This window comes from Typha angustifolia, chromosome 8, assembly GCF_048772165.1.
Source record: "Typha angustifolia cultivar Huaian chromosome 8, ASM4877216v1, whole genome shotgun sequence".
In the NCBI taxonomy this organism is placed as follows: Eukaryota; Viridiplantae; Streptophyta; class Magnoliopsida; order Poales; family Typhaceae; genus Typha; species Typha angustifolia.
Window position 1 is genome coordinate 5217071 of NC_133246.1, and position 21900 is coordinate 5238970.

Below are 21900 nucleotides of genomic sequence, written 5' to 3' on the forward strand. Positions count from 1 at the left end.
CCGCTCCATTTTATATGCTCCGAAATATATTAAAATATTAAAAATGGAAGGTGGAGTGGTAGGACAGGCAGGGTATTCAAACCATAGACAAGGGTAAAATTGGAATAATGATAATACTAAATGAAAGATAAGGATTTGGATAGTTATAGATAATAATGTAATATATTATATGTTTTTGAAACAAATATATATATATATATATATAATAATGTTATAAAACAAAGTAACCATAACCACATTTTCATCAAAGATGACAAATATATCCTTGCTATTGGCTACTACTAGTTATTAAAAATATATATATATTATACTAATTACCATAATCCAAGAAGAGAGAGGACAAGAATATAAGCCAATTATCATGTTAGGTGTGGTACAATAACATAATATGAACAAAAAGAATATGGCAACTTGGCACCCTTTCACCTTCCCATTAATATAAACTAATTTTATTTACTTTTATTAATCCATTATATGACATGTTGATGTAATAAAAAAGTTATATGTATAAAAAGATGATTAACAAAGCAAGATTATTAAATTAAAAATATATATTATTCACAAAGTCTTTTGAATTTTAATGTTGACTTATATGACCATTCCCTTAATGCTAATGCTAGAAGTGGTGGCAGTTTTTAAGGAAAATAATATTAGAGTAGTAAAAGATATAACACCAAAATTATAGGTCAAAGTAACACTAGATCTATATAAAATAGTTTATAATCTAAGCGTAATTAATCTTAATTAGAGCTTATGTTGAATGAGTGCACCTACGATTCAAATTTCAGTGTCACTTAATTGAGATACTTAGGGATAGAGAAACTATAACCAAATTTTAAGTAGATTTATACATTTCTAGTGCAAGAGGAACAAACACTTCCATGAAAATTGCATTATGTACAGTTTGATACTTGAATGTTAATGTCACCACCCAAAGTTTAATATCATCTATTTGTCACCTTTTATAATAGTGGAGTAGCTGACTATGACTAGTTTATTCTACTACAAATGCCACTATTATCCATGTACAACATAAGATAATGTTTAAGTATAGCCACGTGGGCCATAATGTTAAGAGTATGGATAAAGCTTAGGATCCTCAATAATATAGTCACTAATTAAGATGTCATACGTGTTAAATACTATTAACTTTCATCTTAATTATGGAGAACCTCAGCTTCACTCTATTTTGCTTTACGTACATCATTTTACCATCATCTTACTGTTTTATTACACTCTTGCCCTTAATATGTTGGAGGAGAGGAAAATAATTTAGAATAGGTTGTGATTAGGGGAAAAGACGGTTATACCCCCCCCCCCCCCCCCCTCGAGGTCAACAATGGATGGAAATAAATACACAAGTAATGAAGAATTGATTTGGTAGTACCATTTCTTTGATGCATCTCGGTTTGTACCTGACCACCTGAAAGTGAAATTGGGCGGGAAGTCCCACTCGTGGCCGCCCAAGCGGCGCCATCGGACGGTTGGCAGACGTGGGCAGCCGATCTAATCCTCTCCCGATTGGCCCCGCTTCCCATCCCCGAATCCAACGGCCGAGATTTCAAGATGGCGGATTCGCGCACGGGTCCCGTCCAGCTGTCAGATGAAAAAACTCGCTTTTTCGTACGCCCAGGCTGGAAACCTCGCGCCTTCACGAGATTCGTGCTTGATGGAATTTAATGAACGGACGAGATCGTCGATCGGTTGGGGTTCTCTCGTAAATAATGGGTGAAGACGAGGGTGTTTGGTTAAGTGTTCGGCGCCCGTGGGTGTACGTTGTCCCGGGTGAAAAGGACGAGGATAAGCCTTTACAATTAAAGAGTGATATACCCACGCCGTCGGATTCCAGAATACACTGCGCGTTCGCCGTACTGGAAGCGTGCAAAAGCGCGTGGAAGGGCGGGGGGATGGCGTGAGCTTATCGACCGATATATTCCGATTAGTTGGATTAGGACCACCGTTTAGGTGGCGACAGCTTGTAAGCTAATGATTCCACGGTGACGAAAGTACCCCTGACAGTTGGGCTCATCAGAAGGGTAAATATGTCATTTTGCCGGAGAGATCGGAAGGTGGTGATGACTACCCTCTAACTTCTCTTTTTTAATTGTTGTAGAAGCCTTCACCTTCACCGTTTCCGATAAATATTTTTCTAATAAATATTAACCACTAAATAAATAAATAAATATTGCCAAATTCATATCCAAAATAAGTGCTTAATTTTTTAATAGAATTTTACATGATTATCATAAAAGCTTTTAAAATATTTTAATTATTATTATATTCTTCGTGAGTAATATTATGCCCACAAATACTCTACGGACAAAGATGATGTGGCATGATCTTATTCATTAAATATTTTTTTCTCTCTCTCGTGACAATCACTATCGATAAGTACGATTATACTATATTAAGTACTATCCAAATTAATCATTATAGTTATTGATATCAAACTAATTATAACTAAATTAAATTTAAATTTTACAATGATAATTTTTACATTTGTATAAACTATTTAAAATAATTCAAAAGTTATCCAATATTTTATCTTATGTGGTAATATAAGGAAAAAAATATCTTCTTTTATGGAAAACAGAAATCTTTGATAAATATTTCACTCTAATATTTAAGAAAGAATGATATATTTTACATGTATTTTTTAAATTTAAAATAATCTGGCTGGAATATTTTACTAAATACTGACCATAATGGTAAGTTTGAAAAAGCCTAAATATTTTAGTAACAATTATAATATTTTATAGAATATAATAATAAATTATGATATTTTAAAAGTTTTCCATGATAATTATATTTTTTTGATTAATTATATATTCACTTTCTCAATTAACACTCATAAATAAAAGCGTGTAATTTTTCTCTCAAATTATTTAAAGTGTTATAATATCCACCCTTATAGCAAAGTGCAGTGTTATATTTTAGGTACTATAAAGCAGTAAATTGTTTTATGTGATATTAGTTCATAGTATAGTTGGTGAGAATATAAGTAAACCTATAAATGCTTTAAGATCAAGATTTTTAAAGGTATTTATAGGAGGATCAAGGAGAACACTTACAAAATAAATGAATGTAAGTGAAATTTTTCTGCAATCTAGACCTTTGGTTGACTTATGGCTAATATGAAGGCATATAAAAATGATTGTAAATATGGTTGAAGGGAAATTTTCATTTCGCTTGTTTTTGTGTAAGGCCATTCCAACTAGAAAAGACACTAATAAAAATATTATGATATTTTGTTACGAATTAGATTTGCACTAATCCAGACGTAAGAAAATTATTAAAATTTAAATAGTTGTATCCTTAGCTTTGATTTCACCTAAATCGGAAGTCAAGATGAAAAGTTAAATAAAACAGTGGAGATAGGTCAGAACAGAGCATAATGGTAATATGCGACGTTGCGGTAGTCGTCAGAGGGTGGTAGACAGTCAAGAGTGGTGATGGACGACCATAGGGTAGGTGGCTCCTGGAGAAAGGTGGTGGCTAAGATTTGAAAGCATTGGAGGTTCTATGGTTATAATTTACTCCTAAAAAGATAAAGTCATCGAGCGGCTACGATAAAAAATAATGACGAAAATAATAATTTAGCTAAACTCAGATTTCTTCGATTCAATGATTATTATCAACACATGTTCATCCATATTAATAGGAGTAAAAATTTCTGGATCCACATACAGATTATCCATTTTATTTAAAATTTAAAATAATAAGAAAAAGCTAAGTAATTAATTTGACTCGATTTAACCCACTGTGATCGGATTGTAACACAGTTATAATAAAAGTTTTAGAACACTTAAAAACAAATGTGCTAAGGATTGCGATACTAAATTGTTTAATATGAATATAGATACGAATAGGATATCAAAATTTTATTTATAAACTCATACACAAATTTGAGAAAATAAATTAAATAAAGAAGTAGATTAGAGTTCTATAAAAAATTATAATATGTTATCTATTTTTTTTACAATGAGTAAATAGATAATAAAAGATACGGCTGACATATCTCACCAAAAAAAAATCTTAATTCTAATACTCTGTTAGAAAACTAATTGATTCGGAAACTTAAATTATTAAACAATAGACTAATAATAAATATCATAGCATTTAATACCAAATTATATAATGTAAGATTAATTGGTTCACTTGGCAGATGATAAGTATATATATATAAAAACTTTCGATTATTTTATTAATTAAAAAAAAGTCAATGTATTGTTCTTGCTTATACGGATAGAAGTAGAATAAGTCTAGTCAAAACTCGACTACTACTAATATGATTGCATTAGAACCGAACCAAATGCTACTGTTTGTAAAGAGAGAAAAGAAGAAAAGAAATCTTATGAAAATTAATAAACAATCCAGTGGAGAAAGACCTTTCACTAGAATTGGTTAGGATGAGCGTTTCAGAATTAGATGATTGGTAGGTGAGAAAGTGACTGTAGAGCTGCAGGCAATGGCATGTAGTAACCAAAATTATTCTTGAGGACAAAGCTAGCTTCAGTTTAGCTGGGTTTCCTACTAGAAGAACTCAATAAAAAGGCTACTTTTGAATCAAACTGTCAAATGAGCAGGAGAACTCAACTGAAGTGATGTCAATTCTGGTGGAAGTGTGGGAGCAGAGGGGAGCACTGCTGAAGGCAAGTGAGAGGCCTGGCTCTGCAATATTAGTAGTTGCTTCTAACTCAATTAATTCATCAAAATTCCAGTCAGTGAAGAATTAAAAGAATCATTGAAGACTGCAAGAATTTAATAACATCTTTTAACAATTTTGGGTTACAGCATGTATACCATGAGACTAATTAAGTTGCTCACTGGCCAGCCAAATTATATATATATATATATATATATATATATATATATATATATTTTAGTTTTCGTGAGACGATTCGGAGCTGTCTGAGTTTTAAACCATTTTTTCTAAAATTATGCTTGAGATTGTCTTATTCCCGGCCCACATAAGATGTATTTGGGCCTTTTTTAATGAGAAAAAAAAAATCCAACCTTCACAATGGAAAGGGTTTAGGGTTATTTTTCTTATCTTAGTTTAAATTATCATTAATGGGAGGGGGTTCATATTATATGAACAAGTTTCTGAGTTCAAATCTTGACTGTGCTGGTTTAAATTATAAACCTCTTTATATTAATATAATAATAAAATAACATCTTATTTTAATACTAATTTACTAATGTATAATTTTCTCTGCTCTTCTCTTTTATCTAATGTTTTTTATATTTATCAATTACTAATTTATATTTAAAAAAGACAACACTTCAATTAAAGTTTAGTGTTTTTTAAATTAAAGTTTAGTGTTTTTTATATTTATCGATCCGGTTTCTATAACGTAAGCCGGCTATCGAATTATCTGGTTTTGACGATAACTCTCTAAATTTTTTTAGGTTACAATATCTCCAAAATTTTAAAGCAAAATAAAACGACTAATTATACTCCTAATAAGTAAACAAGTTCATTAGCAAAATTAGTAAATTATCAAAAATAGTCTCAACTAACTTATATAATTTTTTAAGTAAATTACCCCATTGCCATTCCTATCTCAAACCGACTGCCCATTCCTCATCTCCCCACCTTCCCCTCCTCCCCCTTCCTTGCCTCAATTCAGCGAGCTTGCGAGAAGCCAAAGATGAGGAAAGGGGAGAGGGTGATTCCGTCGACAGAAATGGCGAGGGCGAGGGCGAGGACAGGCCAGGCGGTGAGGGCGAGTGCGAGTGAGTCCATGACCAAGGAGGGCATGCCCCGGCGCCGTTGCCGGATTCCCTTGATCGGCGTTGAGGAGGGCGAGGATTAGGCTCGCTGGTGAGGCGGTGAGGGCATCCACGGCCGAGGAGGGCGAGTGCCACAACCTTACCGATGTCGCCCCGGATCTCGTGCCTCGACGTCACTACCGGATTTCCTCGATTGTCGTTGAGGGCGAGGGCGTCCACGGCCGAGGAGGGCGAGGGCCACAACCTCAGCGGTGGCTTCGCCGCCACGGCCCTTGCCCTCGCCCTCCCCCTCGCCCTCAACGCTGGCCCCTGAGACCCGCATGCGCAGTGACCAATGATGTCAACGGTGAGGCGAGTGAAGGGGGAGGAGGGGAAGTTAGGGGTGGTATGCTTAGGGAGGATTAGATATGAAGGAAAATTAATTATCGTAATTTAATTAAAGGGTTAAAATAAAATTATATTAAAATCTCTATTAATTTGATTGAAATACACAACGATGACATCTAGATAACACACCGACAAAGAATGGAACTTATGAAAACTGAGTATAATTTATGGGGGTATAGACATAATTAAACTAGCTAAATTAGTATAAAGCGAGTATAGTTTAGGATGTATAGACATAATTAATCTAAAAAAATATAGTATGGAAGTTAATCTACACAGGTGAACATGAATATACCCAATCTTTGAGGGCAGTAGAGAAGGAAGGAAATGTAATGAGTAATTCGGAGGTGGAATATTGGAGCCACTGAAGTCAAATTTCTCTCACAGAATCCAATACTTTATTGCATGGATTGAAATTTGAAGGAGACGCCCAAATTAAAGGCGAAGGAATTCTCGTTCTTCCCGTACTTCTCTCTCTTCTTCTTTTTTTGAACTTTTTGAGGCATTAAGCATCTTCTTTTCGTTAAAAAAGAAAAAAAAAAGTGGTCTTCTATCAGTTATGGTTATATTCCTTGGTTAGACTATTTGCGGCATCTATCAATATATTCTGCTACTTCTAAATTTTCTTTTTTTATAATTCAAGAGTCCAAAGTCTAGATATTAGCCGAACAAAAACATTCCATCAACTTTTAGCCAATATACTAAATTGTGTAGTTTAGACTTCAAACCGTGTGCGTCGTCGGTTTATTACTCTGAATTAAATACCGTTGAAATATATTCTATTGCTTCGAATTAAACACCGTTGAAACATATTGCTCTAAATCATTGTGCTACCGAACTGCTCTTCCATGCAAACCGTACTCTTGAGCAATTAATCAAGTCATGTCATTGAGCCAAACTGAATAATAATTGTTTGGAATTAGAGTCGATCTTATGATCTTCTTAATCATGGAGAAGGTACTTACCGGTTCTATTAGAGCATGAGAATAATATTATACAAACAATTTTATCCTCTAGAGTTGCATTTTGCATCACAATTCTTCTTTTTGGGAACGAAGTGGAAGCTTAACGAAACCTAATTCAAATCTAAAAATACTCTAATAACAAAAGTCTCTTTAGACCATACGAAGTACTTCACCATTGACGCATTTGCCTCCCCATCTTTTAATCATTAGAATGCACTGTGCTAAATATCTTTAGCAACATACATGAAAGTTATGCTGGTTTCTGTGACATCATGCATATCCAAAGTGACTATAGATCACCTTATCCAGATGCATGAATATTGTTTCTCTTCCATCTCTCTGTTTGACTATGGAAAGAGTGCCTCTTGCTTTGATGTAGACACGGAACCCTGGGTAGAGAAAGATGATGTTGATTTCTTGTCAAAATACTAGTGGATCTTTAATCTAGTGCCACACGAATCATATTTTTGCAATTTGGTCAAACAACAAGTGAACAAAGATTCGATGTGAATCAACCTAGTGCAAGTCAATCCAAACAAAGGACTACGATAGCCCGACTCTAATCTTATGGACTCATGTCTCGAATCTCAAGCATGACTACAACTTATAGACAGTGCACAATTGTTATAGGAACGAGTTCTAAAGCACATCAACCAACATTATATTGAACTGCAACACTAAAAAAAGTACCCAATCTTAATAATAACTTTTCTACTTTTGATTGCAAAAAATTAAATCAAAATAATAACTTCTTTTTCTTCAACATTCTTAACACATCTTAGACTCTGGGATTCGTTTTGTGTGGCGTGCCTCTCCTTTTCAAACACAAGAATCCTCCTGGAACTTGAAGGAAAGTAAAAGAGGAATCCACCTGGGACCCCTAGGCAAAGATAGAGAGTCAAAGCTGGTCAAAGCTCAAACCCCACGGCCGGAATCCTCTCTCTTGCCTCGTTCAACGTCTGACACGTGTATGTGCAAATGAGGAGTGAAATAAAGAGACGTGTGTGAGAGAGAGAGAGAGAGAGAGTGGTATAATTAAACATGGCTAACTTGGATCTGGAAGGTATCTCTTAATTTAACACATTGCTATACCATTACTTAATTCTCTAAAATGATCTAAAGATGATAATTATATCCTTATGTTTTTATAAAGCAAAATTAACGTTTAAAAAATGGTGAAATATATTTTATCACCTTATATTTATGTCTAAAGTTACTTTATTCTATGACTAAAGAGTAACTATTAATTTTTCTGTTAAATTTAACTTTGCAACACAACTATTTTAATCATTTATGGCATTATCTTGTTTAACAAACATGATGAGAGTATTTTAATTACTTTGGCACCATTCAGTTAAATATAATAAAAAAAACTAACAATCTCACTTTAATCATAAGCATAGGAATTAATTTGAAAATTTTTAAAATACAGAGAGTAAAGTAATTTTAGATATAAGATCATAGTGATAAAATATATCTAGCCCCTAAAAAATACTGGATCTTTGCATATAAATACCCATGGCCTCACCTTCTCTTTTCTCACCAGCAGACTTGCATATTCTAGTCTTGCATCAGAACCAGTTAACATGGATGGCAAGGTAGAGTCCTCAGAGACACGTAGGTATAACATTTTGCTTCCATCTCTCTCTACATCTATCTATCTATATCTATATCTATATCTATCTATCTATCTATCTATCTATCTATCTATCTATCTTCTCTACATATTTTGCAAACTAATGCATTAGAAAAGAGTGCATGATGATTTTGTACAAGTTTGCAGTTTCATATATTCGTAACCCCTACATCTATCTATCTATCTGTACATATTTTGCAAACTAATGCAAAGAGTGCATGATGATTTTGTATAAGTTTGCAGTTTCATATATTCGTAACTTACTTGAGATAGGCAATCTAAGAGAGTAATCTTTCTGTGTATATATGGTAGTAAGCTTATGATTTTTTAACTGTCTAATATACCAAGAACGAATTAAATTCACAGTAGGAATTACTTGCCTGGGCCTTAAATTCTTCTTCTTCTTCTTCTTCTTCTTCTTGCATCATGACATGGATAAGTCGTGTATCAGCTGTGTAACTTCAGTGAACTCAAACTGCAGGAATAAGTGTGCAGCATGCTTCAGGCAGTACAACAAAAAGGAGCATTTGGTGGAGCATATGAGGGTCTCATTTCACTCAGTCCATGAACCAAAGTGTGGGATATGCCAGAAGCATTGCAGATCATTTGAGTCTCTCAGGGAACATCTCATAGGTAATGTAGCAATTAATGTAGCATCAAAGATCTAGTCCCTGCATGAGAAATGCATTATTCCTTTGCTCTGAATATTCTAAGACCCTCCTCCTTAATTGTAGGGCCACTGCCGAAGATTGAATGTGCTCAAATATTCAGCGTTCGCGGGTGCAACTTGTGCTTGAACATCTTCGACAGCACGAATTATCTTCAAGTCCACCGCAGAATGTGTCAACTCTCTTCTGCTGCCCCTGTACATCCTCTACAAAAAAATGTTTGATTTACAAGTTTATCTCTCTGTCTTTCTCAGGGATTTAAAATCCAGAGTTAAAAAGATAGTCTTCAATATATTAGAGTAGATTCCAACATTTCATCTTCCATCCAAGTAAAAAAACTTACTTCAATTTTCTAGCAGAGTTACCATTTCTTGCATGTCAAGATTCACCCTGCAGAGCTCCTTTGACAACAACACGCATGCAGGGATCCCAGGTGGTTGCTTTAGGTTGTAAGATGGTTGGAGGAGGAACTGATGGTTCGTTAGACCTCTGTGCAAGGGTTTGCCTCATAGGAGAAGATGAGAACATCATCTTCCACACTTATGTCAAACCCCAAATGCCGGTCACTAACTATAGGTGAGATAAGTCACCTTTTACAATTACTTAGACCAGGAAATAACTTAATCAGAAATATGAAAATGGCATCTACCAACTGTAACCAGTGAAATGTAATCATTCTTAAAGCAAGAGTAATACTTCTCATGTAATCTTTGCTATTCTAATATTTGAACTCCTCAGGTATGAAACAACAGGAATAAGACCAGAATATTTGAGAGATGCAATGCCATTGAAGCAGGCCCAGAGGTGGATCCAGGATTTCCTCTGCAATGGCGAACCGATATGGAAGATACAATCAAAGGGAGCGAAGGCAAGGATCCTTGCCGGTCATGGTCTAGATCATCAACTCAAATGCCTTGGAGTTGAGTATCCTGCATTACTAACTAGGTAAATGACATTCAGATGCGAGATGATTTTCTTGGCACTTGTGTATAGATGCATTGTTAGATCTTCTCATTTTATTTCAACTGATTGACAAATGATCATAGGGACACAGCCAACTATCCTCCATTAATGAAAACAAGCAAGCTCAGCAACTCACTGAAGTACATGACACAAACCTATCTTGGGCAAGTACCTCCAAACCTCTCCAACTGACACTGTAAGTCTATAACCATATTGAAAATACTAAATATGGAGAAAATTTTCCTCTACTAATGACTCAGGTATGAGATTGGCATACGAGATCCATATGAGGATTGTACTGCTGCAATGAGGCTATATAAAAGGATGGTTTTGCAAGCTCACCCACGGGACTACTCGTCTGGGTCAGGGGATGCCCAAAATTGTAAAAGGTATCCATTGTGGAGGCAAAGAGAATTTGAAAGGATGACACCAGAAGCCTTGCTGGAGATTTCAGCATCTGATTACTATTGTTGGTGCTTGGACTCTTCAAAATAGATCATGGAAAAGGAAATGATATAAGGATAAGAACTATGGTGCTAATTTCAGTCTCTCAATAACAAAGTCATATAATCGACAAGCATAAGTAATAATATCAGGGGACTTGGGTGCTATGAACTCCAATCCAAGCTTGATATGCACTGCTATGATATATTTTAATTCTTCTTTTGCACTGTATCTGTTCCACAATTTGTGAACGATGTAATAGAAAGAACTATAAAAGATATACTACATTACAGGTCATGTTAAATATTATAGTTCTTTTTTTTAAAAAAAAAAAAGAAATATCTTGTTGTCATTCACATTCTGTAGTAACTCTTCTAATTAAATGCAACTCAGTCAAGCAAGTTATCTGGTTGGCAAATAATTGCAAACTAAAACTAAATTGACGGAACGGCATAAAGAAAACAAAACAATGTCACCAAATTGTCACATGATCCAGGTTTCTGCTGTTATGATTTAATCCATGCATGATTGATTAACAAGTTTCATAACAAGTGCTCTTTTCTTGATTTTGTTTATGATGAAAGAGTCGGCATTTTTAAATCAACTTTTTAAGGTTGATGATTAGGTTTCAACTTGCAATCAACTTTCTAAGGTTGACGATTAGTTAATACAATCTTATTGACCTAAATTTAATTTTTGGATTCAAATGAAATTTATACAATACAGCTTTAGTACCACTGTCAAAGTCCAGTAACTACCTTTGTACATAGCCAGATAATCACATAACTCTATGCAGATCATAAAGTACAGACGTGTATAGACATGCAATTTGAGAATTCTAATTGAAGGACTCTGACAAAGAATAAAGAAAGTCTGAGATCCCTCACTGTCCATTTGCCAACGGTGGTCTTATGCTGACTCTAGTGGCCCTCGTTGCATGCCGGTAGAGCTTGACAAACTCAAGGCATTGTCTGATAATTGTTAACACCGTAAAGTGCGTGTCGAAGTCATTCTCGATGCATTGGGGATGGCGGATATTGAGTGTGTTACTAGGAGTGTAATTCTCGATGAAGTAGACACTGTCGGTTCGTGCTCTGAAAGAAACCTCCCGCCGCAGCTCTTCAGCTTGTTTCAGTGTCTTTATTGCTTTCTTATGAGTCAATACAACAACCAGATGTAGACCTGGAGGTAATAAATAAGATAAGTTGGTGAAGCTTTCGATGAATTTCAATCAACCAAAAGATGTTCTACATGGAGAAAATTGTTGAGGTTGGTGAAGCAGCAAGTATCGTGAAATCATTTCAATCAGCCAACAAAAGCAATGTATCACTCAAGCCTGTCAAATTAGATCAGGAACAAGGTAATAAATCAAGCTAGTTCTTCATCTATGTCACGTCAAACCAATAGGTAAATGGATGAAGTCATCAAACATGTTCTCTGCTAGGAACTTTCACATATCTGATCTATTGAAAAGCCAAGTGATATTTGTATACGTACTGACATAAAATTCGCATCCATTCTTATGCCAAGCATTCAGAAATGAACTATCATGTTTACTGGATGGGCATCAGAGCTAGGTACCCTGTAAGCTATAATACAAACAAGCATATAAGTGTATAGTGCAAGCGAGAGGCTGATAACTTTCCACTATTTAGCATTTTACTACAGGGCCTTCAACATACACGCAAAAAGCTTTCAGATGAACTAATTGTATACTTGTTATTTATTTTATTTTTTTTACTCGTAGGATATTATGCTTAAGTTCTCAGTAACAATCAATGAGTAGAAGTATCCATCACATGATAAGATCAAGATGAAGCATATTATTAATATAAGAGGATGAAACAAGTGTTTGATTTGTTCAGGGCCTAGATAATGAGAAGAAAAGAAGAAAAGAACCAACAGAGAGCAAATTACAAGTATTTAGGTGGGCTGCTTCCTAGAGAAATGCCGTAATATTCCGAAAAATTATGGATTTATCAAGTAAATGTGGCTGTTTGTCAAACAAATATTTCTTTTTAACTGTGAACTCAAATGATTACATGGCTAAAGCAACCACAGTTTTATGTTAGGCCATATATTTGCAAAGTAACAGAGAGAGCCATTATGAGACAAACTTAAGATATAATGCCAGCAACTGCGATCTCGATTTATGATCATGAACTAAATTTGAAAAAAAAAAAAAAAAAAGAGTGGCTCTTTGCAGCTAAGCTAAATGCAGGTAGTTATTTGAAAAAGGAAACGCAGAAAAAAAGAAAAAAAAAAAAAGAAGAAGAGAGAAACGCGTTTCCCACCTCGTTCGCGTATCACACCGGCGATATCCGGTAGCTTCCTCACCGCCATTTTCCGCTCCTTCGCCGGGCCCCCGCATCGCAACACCAAAACCACGCACTCCGGCGCCACCTCCCCTCCGATCGCCACCTCCACGTCAAGCCTAGTCAAGTCCGCCGCCTCCGGCAACGGCGGCGCGTCCACCATCTCCACCACCGCATCCTCCTCCCTTTCCTCCTCCCCTCTCTCGTCCGCCGCCACCGTAGCCCTAACCACCTGCCGCACCACCGTGCCGGCGCCGGATCCCGGCGGGGCCGTCTCGGAGCGGAGGAGGAGCGGCCCCGCCTCGCTGCCGAGGGCGCGGCACGCGGTGTTCACGAGCGAGCTCTTCCCTTGGGCGTGGAACCCGGCGACGAGCACCGCCGGCGGCGGCGCGGCGGAGGAGTTGGATTGGGAGAGGAGGAGAACGGCGTCGCGGATCTCACGTCGGAGTGAGGCGACGGCGGAGTCACGCTGGAGGCGGCGGAAGGCAAGGAGAGCCGCCACGCCGGTGGTGCCGGCGCCGGCGAGCTTGGCAAGTAGGGAGAGAGAAGGTCTCATGCATAGAATTTTAGCCGCCAGTTCTTACCGGAGAAGTACTAATACTAAATTGGGGATTGGAGCTCTTTTTAACCTTCTTTAAGCGTAAAAAAAAAGAATGTATCCTTTTTACATTTTCCCCCCAATAAAATCCCTTAATTCGTGTCCATACCCCCTTTTTTTCTTCTTTCTGGATAACAACTATAAATTCAAATACAAACATTTAATCATAGTTTAAATAGCACAGATTTTTCATCTATTTGCTAGTAAAATTTAATTCAAGTTATACACAATAAAAGCAAAAAATAATAATAATAATTTATAAGGGTTTACCGATAAATAAAAAATTTGAAGAGGGTGAAAATGCAAGAGAAAAGCTCCAGGTCAGCTCCAGGTCAGCTCCAGGTCATGGGGAAAAATGAAAGGGGAAAGAGGAATCCAGAGAAAATAAGAGCAGGGAGACAAAGGAAGAGATTCTTTGCCCCTCTTCTCTAAATTGGAGAAACTTTTATTCCATATATAATATGTTTTGCTTCTGAGGTGTACTTTGACATTCAATCCTTCCTGCACTTGAGATGCTTGCATGAACTTTTATGACTAGGAAAAGTAGTTCCCAATGTGTGGGATTAGTATTTAAGATGCTTGCATGAACTTTTATTCATAATTTATATTTTCTATATATATCTATAATTTAATACTTATTTATACTCTTTTTTTTTATTAAATTTTGTATAAAATATGTCACTCGACTAATTATACGTAATGGTGCGATAAAGTTATACACGTCTATAAGCAAGATTTTTATTATTTAGAAAATAGGTAAAATATCCTCCGGTATATTTAATCATTTTCTAATTTTCACTTTTTTTTCTTAAAAGTGGCGGGCGAGAATATATAATTCTATTTATACATCAAGTTGCAACTATTTAGATTCTCTCATTTTATTTTTATCTCAAAATAATCTTATAATTATACTTAGTTTAGTAACCAAACAATGACTTTATTATAATTTTATTTATATTTTATAGTTAAATAATAAAATATAAGTAAAGTTATAGAAGTTTCTTGCTTTGTACTTAGGAGGTGCAACTTTTATTTTATTTTTAAATATCCAAAGTAGTGAGAATATACTTTGAGAAACCTATTGCCTCAGTCCAATCCTTAGATTCCAATTAAGAGGCGTATGATTTGATATATCTTAGAAAGTTGTATTTATAGATATATTTTCTAGGCTAAAATTAAAAAAAAAAATGTGATCAAAGTAATCTTCTAGATATTCGATACAGGAGGAGGCCGTTAAAAGAGGTCGGAGATTAGGATTAGTAAAATTAAAATCTAACTGTAGCCATTAAATTAAAATCTAATAATTAATTTATATATAATATATATTAATATATATATATAATATTAATAAAATATTATATTTAATTTGAGCCTATCGAGCCAAATCTAAGCAAGTCGACTTCACAGCTCAGACTCGAGCCACCTAATTATTTTGATACCCCTTCGAATTTAATTTGTCAACTGAGTTAGAAATTCTAGAACAATTTCAGAGACAAACAAAACCTAAGTCCTTATTTTTTGAAATTAAGGAGCTTCATTCAGCTGGCTTGGCCCGAGTTAGCATGCTAACCCGGGTACTCATCCCCCAAAATGGTACATAGGTCGGAGGGAACCGGGCCAGCCAGATCCAACCTAATAGTGGCCCCTGTCACCTTCCCACGATTGGCTGCCCAGTCCGCCACTCTATTTGCCTCTCTAAATACATTAAGTACATCCCACTCCCCTGCACTCACTAAGCAAGTTTGGCATTCTACTATTACATTCTTAATTCGCCACCGAGGGCTCTTCTCATTTCGCAGGATTTGGGCGAGCTCCCGGGAGTCAGTCTCGAGGGATACTTGACTCACTTTGCCCAGAAAAAGTGCTGTTGTTTCCGGAGTGCTGTTGTGTCGTGCTCTATAGCACCCTAGTCGCACTCTAGAGCACCTCTGCCACGCTCTAGAGTGATTTGAGATGTCCCTCCAAATTGTCTCAGGTCCCACAAGTTTAACTTAGTTACAACCAAATCTAGGAGCTTGACACGTTAGACACTTTTGGTGGAATTTTAAAAGGTTCCGTGACAAGTAGCCAAGTAGGTCTTCCGATCATACTCGCACGTGTTGGAAATGACGCCATTGATTAAACCGGTGTTCTCCGGTCACTGGAGAGGAGAGGAGAGGACAACGAAGAGCCTAATTGAACGCTGCGCCTCGAAGTCGTACCATTACCCAAATTTTGACGGCTTTGATCATATTATTTCAGATCCTACGGCTAATAAATCATGCCGTTCTCCTTAAAGAGCGAGTTTCCGAAAGGTCGACAAGGTCTTTCCGTCTCTCTCCTCTCCCGAGATAGAAAAAGGAAAAAGGTAAGAATTCCGAAACCCTAGCTCTTCCGATCTCTTCGATAACCTGCCCGAAAGTCAAATTTCTCCAAATTCGCTTCTATATTACGGTTTTCTAATTTGGTTCGTGAGGCTTCTTCTTCTTCTTCTTCTTCTCTCTGAATCGTAGTCGAGATATCTTTATAATTGTTTACCTGATTGGCTATTCGGAGGTTCGAGCTTATGAGATTTTACTATCTGATCCTTATTTTCGCGTTAGATTGTTGTGATATTATACTTGTGCCTTCGTCGTGTAAATAGTACAATATGCTACTCAAAACAATGATAGTATTTCAAATTTTTTATTTTTGTTAATGGACTCGAGCCTATTTTATAGTATGAAAGGTGCTACATTGTTCTGATGCCCATAAATTTGTGGTAATCCTATGTATGATAGTATGTTGCTTCAGGATGAAGTATTTATGAAGTATCTCAGGATGACAGTATGTTGCTTCAGACATTCTTGATAACAAGATATGTTCTTTTTCTTTTTCTTTTTCTATATTTAGGTTTTCGTATTCTGAACATTGGGATTTTGTGGATCTCGGATTAGTTGAAAACTTTGCTGTACTATATAATAAAGGACAAAGGTTTAAGCGGTCATTAGTTTTCTCTGTGGAAATCTTTTTAGATGAAGAAAGTTAGTTTCTCTTTGTAGCTTTCTGAAGGGTATCAAGGAAATGGCTGACTCAAAGTCCGGTCTACGGAAACCAGTCTTTACCAAGGTGGATCAGCTCCGTCCTGGCACAAGTGGCCATACAATCACAGTGAAGGTGGTGGATTCGAAGATGGTCTTGCAGAGAGGACGATCTGATGGACCGCAAGGTCGGCGAACTGCCGAATGCTTGGTAGGTGATGAAACTGGAATGATCGTCTTTACTGCAAGGAATGAGCAAGGTATATATATTTCTTGCTACTCAGCCTGGTAAAGACTAGTATACGGAATGTATAGAGTGCAATAGTCTTATGAAACATTGAAATTACCTACAGAAATGATGGGTGGTGCATAGTGTATGAGTTTATTATTTTGTTGGCCTCAGACACCGTAATATTGAGATCTTTCTATTTATGTGGGTTATTTGTATTGGATATTTGTCATTGGAGGACTATCACAATTAAGCAGGAAGATTGAGGAAATATTTGGAGAGGGGACTATTTGTGATGAGCTAGAATGATACAATTAGAGTTGTTGACAAGTGAATCCATAATTGAAAATGTTAGTATACTTTTGAATGGTTGAGAGAAGGTCTCTAGATCTTCCAGTATCTTTAGATTTCTGGTTTATGCGCCTACTATTTTGTGTTTCTAGATATGCAAGAATGGAAACTTTGAACTTGTGCTGGGGTTGCAATTTGGTTTCACATGTAAAAGTCAGGTTTCCCATTCATTTACATGCATTGACAATGAGGAGATATAACTTATCCCAAAAAGTCATGAGATGTATGAATGTGATACAATTAGTTTCATAAAAATGTCATTCTATGGCTGGCAACTAGTGTGCAAGGATTGCCATGCCAAAGGCATGGGATTTGTCGACCTTGGCTTGCCAAAGTACGTATTGTTGGCACGTGTTGTGCTAAGCCAATTTGCTATTGGTATACTGAAATAGTCTTGACATGTTGAAAATATAAATTTTAAACAAAGGGCCTTAAAATAGGTTTTAAAGGCTAACATAAAGTCTTTTGACACTATATATTAGTGTAACATATGCAATTAGTTAAATCTCATCATTTTTCCTATTTCTTCTCCAATTTTATAAGTTAGGGCAATTAGTTAGGGCAAATAATTTTGGGAAAATCAAAATTTTCCTTTGATTTCTAAAATTTGAAGTATAATCTATATAGAGGCACCAAAATGCAAAGAGATATAAAAAAGGATGAGATAGACACCAAATTAGGTTTATTAAAAATAAGATATGCTGATATGCTCAATTTCTAGTTGCATGCATCGGCACAGGTGGCCGGCCATAAATACTCCCTTTGTATTGGTGCCAGTAATTTACTGGTGCCATACATATTGACCCATGGTGATGAACACGACAATCTGGCATCATGTGAAGTTTCAAATATAGCAGAGATTAGTTCTAAATTTCGAAAGTTTCATTAGTTTTTGACTGCATCTATCCTATTCTGGTCTGATTCTTTTTTTAATTTTTTTATCTGTCAGTGGCTTTCTTAAATTTGAATACTCTTTTAGGTGGGGATGAGAAAATGGCAATTTAAGTCAGAGCTTTTAGGCTTGGCTTGGCACATATATTAGCTTATTGAACTTGAACAGAGCTTGAAATGAAGCTCTAAATCACTGCTCACGCTTGCCTCTTAGCCAGTTAACTAAGCTGACTACTGAGGCTTTTGAGCCAAGCAAACCTACACAGACTTGCTTCTTAGCCAGATAGCTTATTGAACTTGAACAGAGCTTGAAATGAAGCTCTAAATCACTGCTCACACTTGCTTCTTAGCCAGTTAACTAAGCTGACTATTGACCCTTTTGATCCAAGCAAACCTACACGGACACAAAAAGAATTAAAGAAAAAAAAAGAACACTCATCTTGCTTCTCTTCAAGGTTGGCTTTCTTATACAAGAGCTAAAAATGTGGGCTTGGGTTTGCTTGATTTATAGATAAACCCACCTCAGTGATGCTTTTTGTAAGCCAAGCCTAAGCTATTCATGAAGAGCTGCTCATTGATAATGATACCTATTCATTAAGAGCTATAAGGTTGGCTTTCTTATATAAGAGCTAAAAGTGTGGGCTTGGGTTTGGCTTGATTTATAGATAAACCCACCTCACTGATGCTTTTTGTAAGCCAAGCCTAAGTTCTTCATGAAGAGCTTCTCTTTAATAATCATACCTATTCATGAAGAGCTGCTCATTAATCATACCTATAATATACACCAATAATTTTCCTTTGTTTTCTTTATCTGGTTAGATTGTGTTAGATAAGGTATCAATTATTTTGCAAGTGCTTTATATTGTTTTAGCACTTGCAAGGTTTTCGATTTATTTAATGATTGTTATTAGTGGTGGAGCTAGGATTCACCATTGGTAAAACTTGTAATAGGTAAAAGGAAAAATGATGGTCTACTTTTTGCTAAGACTTGTGATCTTTCTTGAATGGTTTTATATTTGGAATTGAAAACAATGGCAAGACATTGGTAAAATCTTCACAGTTATTAGAGTCCTAGTAAATTATCATATACTGTTGTTTAGATTTATAGAAAGTCTCTCAATTTTTCTGCAACTCAATTACATAAAAAATATTTTAATCAAACCTTTTTTATTCCTTATAAAAATAATAAAAAAATAAAAATTTATTCTTACAAAATCAATGAATTGGAATCTATGAATTTAAAAAGTAGTACAAATTACCATATACAATAATTTGTGATGCAATGTTCTTGATAATTGCTCCTTGTTTAGGAATTCTATTATACATTGTAGATCTCTCAACAGATATGGAAAGATCATGGAAAAATTAATTCAGATTATTTAGAGATAAAGATTATAAAAGATTTCTGATGAGAAAGAAATTAAATTTTCTAATCTTTTTGAAATTACTATTATATGTAAGGAAAGTGGAAAGTTTCAATTTATTAGAGAGAAATACAAATAAAAGATTTTTAGTATCTCTTTGTGGATAGAGATATGATAGAAATGAGAAAGAAATTAAAATGTCCTAATCCTTTTGAAACAAACTATAGGTAAAATTTTCATAATTTATAGAGGGCAATTGCCACAACCCCCCCACCAGTGATTCCCGTAATTTTATTCTTCTTTAGTGGATTTCAGCTGGGAATAAGTGAAGCACTAACAGTGGAGCCTTGTGCCTCATTTGAATTCATAGGTTTCATGAGTCCTAAGCTATTGGACTTTCTTTCAAGCAATCTCTGCTAAGGTCCATCATATGTTTCCTCTTTGATGAAGGGAAAAACGTTCTTATTTGCACTTTTCTAGTTTACCAGTCATCGGTTTCAGTAGTCGTTGTTCTTTCTATACTTATTTAGCAGGTTATGTCATATTGAATATCATCCTGGATGACTATTTTCTAGTATTTTTATCATATTTCCCTTTTCAAGTTAGAGGACATACTAGGATAACATAATTCTCTGAAAGGACATCTCTCTCTCTCTCTCTCTCTTAGTTTTTATTTCACTTTATATATTTATGATCCATTTGACTGTTTATATAGTTCCTTGTGATGCCTTTGTGAAGTATCATTGATTCCACATTTGCTTAATTTTCCATGAGCTCCTTTCGAGTCTATTTCTATGTATTGGAGCCTAAAGTTAATTACACAATGGAGCCTTGGAGTAGTTAGAAATGGTGCAATGACTTTAGGTTAAATGGGAAAGAAGAATTCATTTAGATATTATAAGATCTCACATTAGATGCATGCACCTCACCTGAAACTTTGCATTATCAGATATAATAAGTTCATCAACTCTATTAAAATTTCATTTTTTACAACATACAGTCGAATTTTGTTTTTGTGTATCTTATACTGCAAAAAATGATATATTTTTTTTTCTAAATTTGGGTTAGTTTGATTATTAATTGATTATCAGCACTCAACTTGCAAGTTGACGAGCTTATTTGGTACCCCCTACTGACTATTCAGAATTTTGAGGAAGAAATTGAGGTCAATTGAATATTTATCTGAATTTGAGCCTTATTCATGCCTAAGTTTCATTTGTTCCAAAGCTAAAGCTTCTGTTTTTACTGCAGCATATAAAACAACCAGAGTTTGAATCATTCTGCTGATATGTCAGAGAGCTTTTCATTGTGAATTTTTTTTTATATGTTCCTTTTGCACATTTCTACATATATTTCACATTGTGGTTGTGAGAGAATTTTGAAAAGGTTTATGGTTCTTCAATTTTGATGATTATAGAAATTGTCATCTCATTTATGCCACCTTTACTCCTCAGAAGCACGTTTACATATGCTTGGAAACAGTCATAATGTTGTGTAATTCTAATTGACTAAATCCTTAAATTAGATAATCTTTATCGCTTGCCAATCATGTGAACTGCATACTCAGAAAATTGCATGATACATTAATCAGTCTCCTCAAGACAGATTTCATGGTTTAATTTCATTATAATTTGGGAGTTGTTTAATTTCTTTCACTGCTTACTAATCTTGCATATCCTTTAGTCCCCGAGCTTCCTAGTGATGCTGACCATTATAAACTTCTAATTTTTCGCACTAAGCTAAGTTTTTTACTTTTATATTTACTATCATTATGATTGATTTTAGCTTTCATGGTTTTCTTCTCCCAGTGGACTTAATGAAGGCTGGGACAACTGTTATTCTGAGGAATGCAAAAATTGACATGTTCAAGGGTTCAATGAGGCTTGCTGTGGACAAATGGGGCCGCATTGAGGTCACTGATCCAGCTGATTTTTCTGTGAAGGAGGATAACAATCTTTCTTTGATAGAATTTGAGCTGGTTAGTGTCGTCGAATGATAATCACGTCGAAGTATCACGAGTGCCATCAGGAAGTCAGCCGTGACTCCGTTTTCTTTTAGAAGGATGGTATGCCAATGGAGAAAGCTCTTTTTAGGATGGAACAATTGGGTACAATCACAAGAAGGTACCGGCAGTAATTTGTAAGACACTCGGGTTGCAACTCTTACCAGTATAAAACCTATGGTCAGGCAGAAGATGGTGATTGCACCCTTCTATCTAATTTTTAGTTGAACGTAGCGTTACGATCTTAGTTATTTAATATTATACTGAGACTTCTAGTGCTGTTTACACATCGTAATTATGTCAATAAGTCCCTTTTCTGATTACTATGTCTTGATTTGCATTCTTTACTGTA

General features: G+C 35.5%; 3 protein-coding genes across 4 annotated transcripts; 2 read left to right on the plus strand and 1 right to left on the minus strand.

Moving 5' to 3' along the window:
- Positions 1-9428: 9428 nt before the first annotated feature.
- LOC140764250 (uncharacterized) lies at positions 9429-13697 on the minus strand. Of its 2 annotated transcripts, none has more exons than XM_073102717.1 (3): positions 13094-13697; positions 11687-11981; positions 9429-9598 (listed from the first exon to the last, which is right to left on the minus strand). In XM_073102717.1, the coding sequence occupies exons 1-3, from the start codon at positions 13668-13670 to the stop codon at positions 9568-9570; spliced, it is 903 nt and encodes a 300-aa protein (XP_072958818.1). In that variant the 5' UTR covers positions 13671-13697; the 3' UTR covers positions 9429-9567. The 2 variants fall into 2 exon arrangements, with proteins under 2 accessions (XP_072958818.1, XP_072958817.1); XM_073102716.1 differs by lacking the exon at positions 9429-9598 and adding an exon at positions 10673-10839.
- On the plus strand, positions 9624-10678 carry LOC140764251 (uncharacterized). Its single transcript, XM_073102718.1, has 3 exons — positions 9624-9968; positions 10131-10337; positions 10439-10678. Exons 1-3 carry the CDS (start codon positions 9811-9813, stop codon positions 10545-10547), a joined length of 474 nt encoding a protein of 157 aa, XP_072958819.1. The 5' UTR covers positions 9624-9810; the 3' UTR covers positions 10548-10678.
- Positions 13698-15920: 2223 nt separating the features above from the next.
- LOC140765510 (uncharacterized protein At4g28440-like) lies at positions 15921-21874 on the plus strand. The gene is made up of 3 exons (XM_073104636.1): positions 15921-16059; positions 16733-16971; positions 21355-21874. The coding sequence occupies exons 2-3, from the start codon at positions 16755-16757 to the stop codon at positions 21540-21542; spliced, it is 405 nt and encodes a 134-aa protein (XP_072960737.1). The 5' UTR covers positions 15921-16059; positions 16733-16754; the 3' UTR covers positions 21543-21874.
- The last annotated feature ends 26 nt before the right edge of the window (positions 21875-21900 follow it).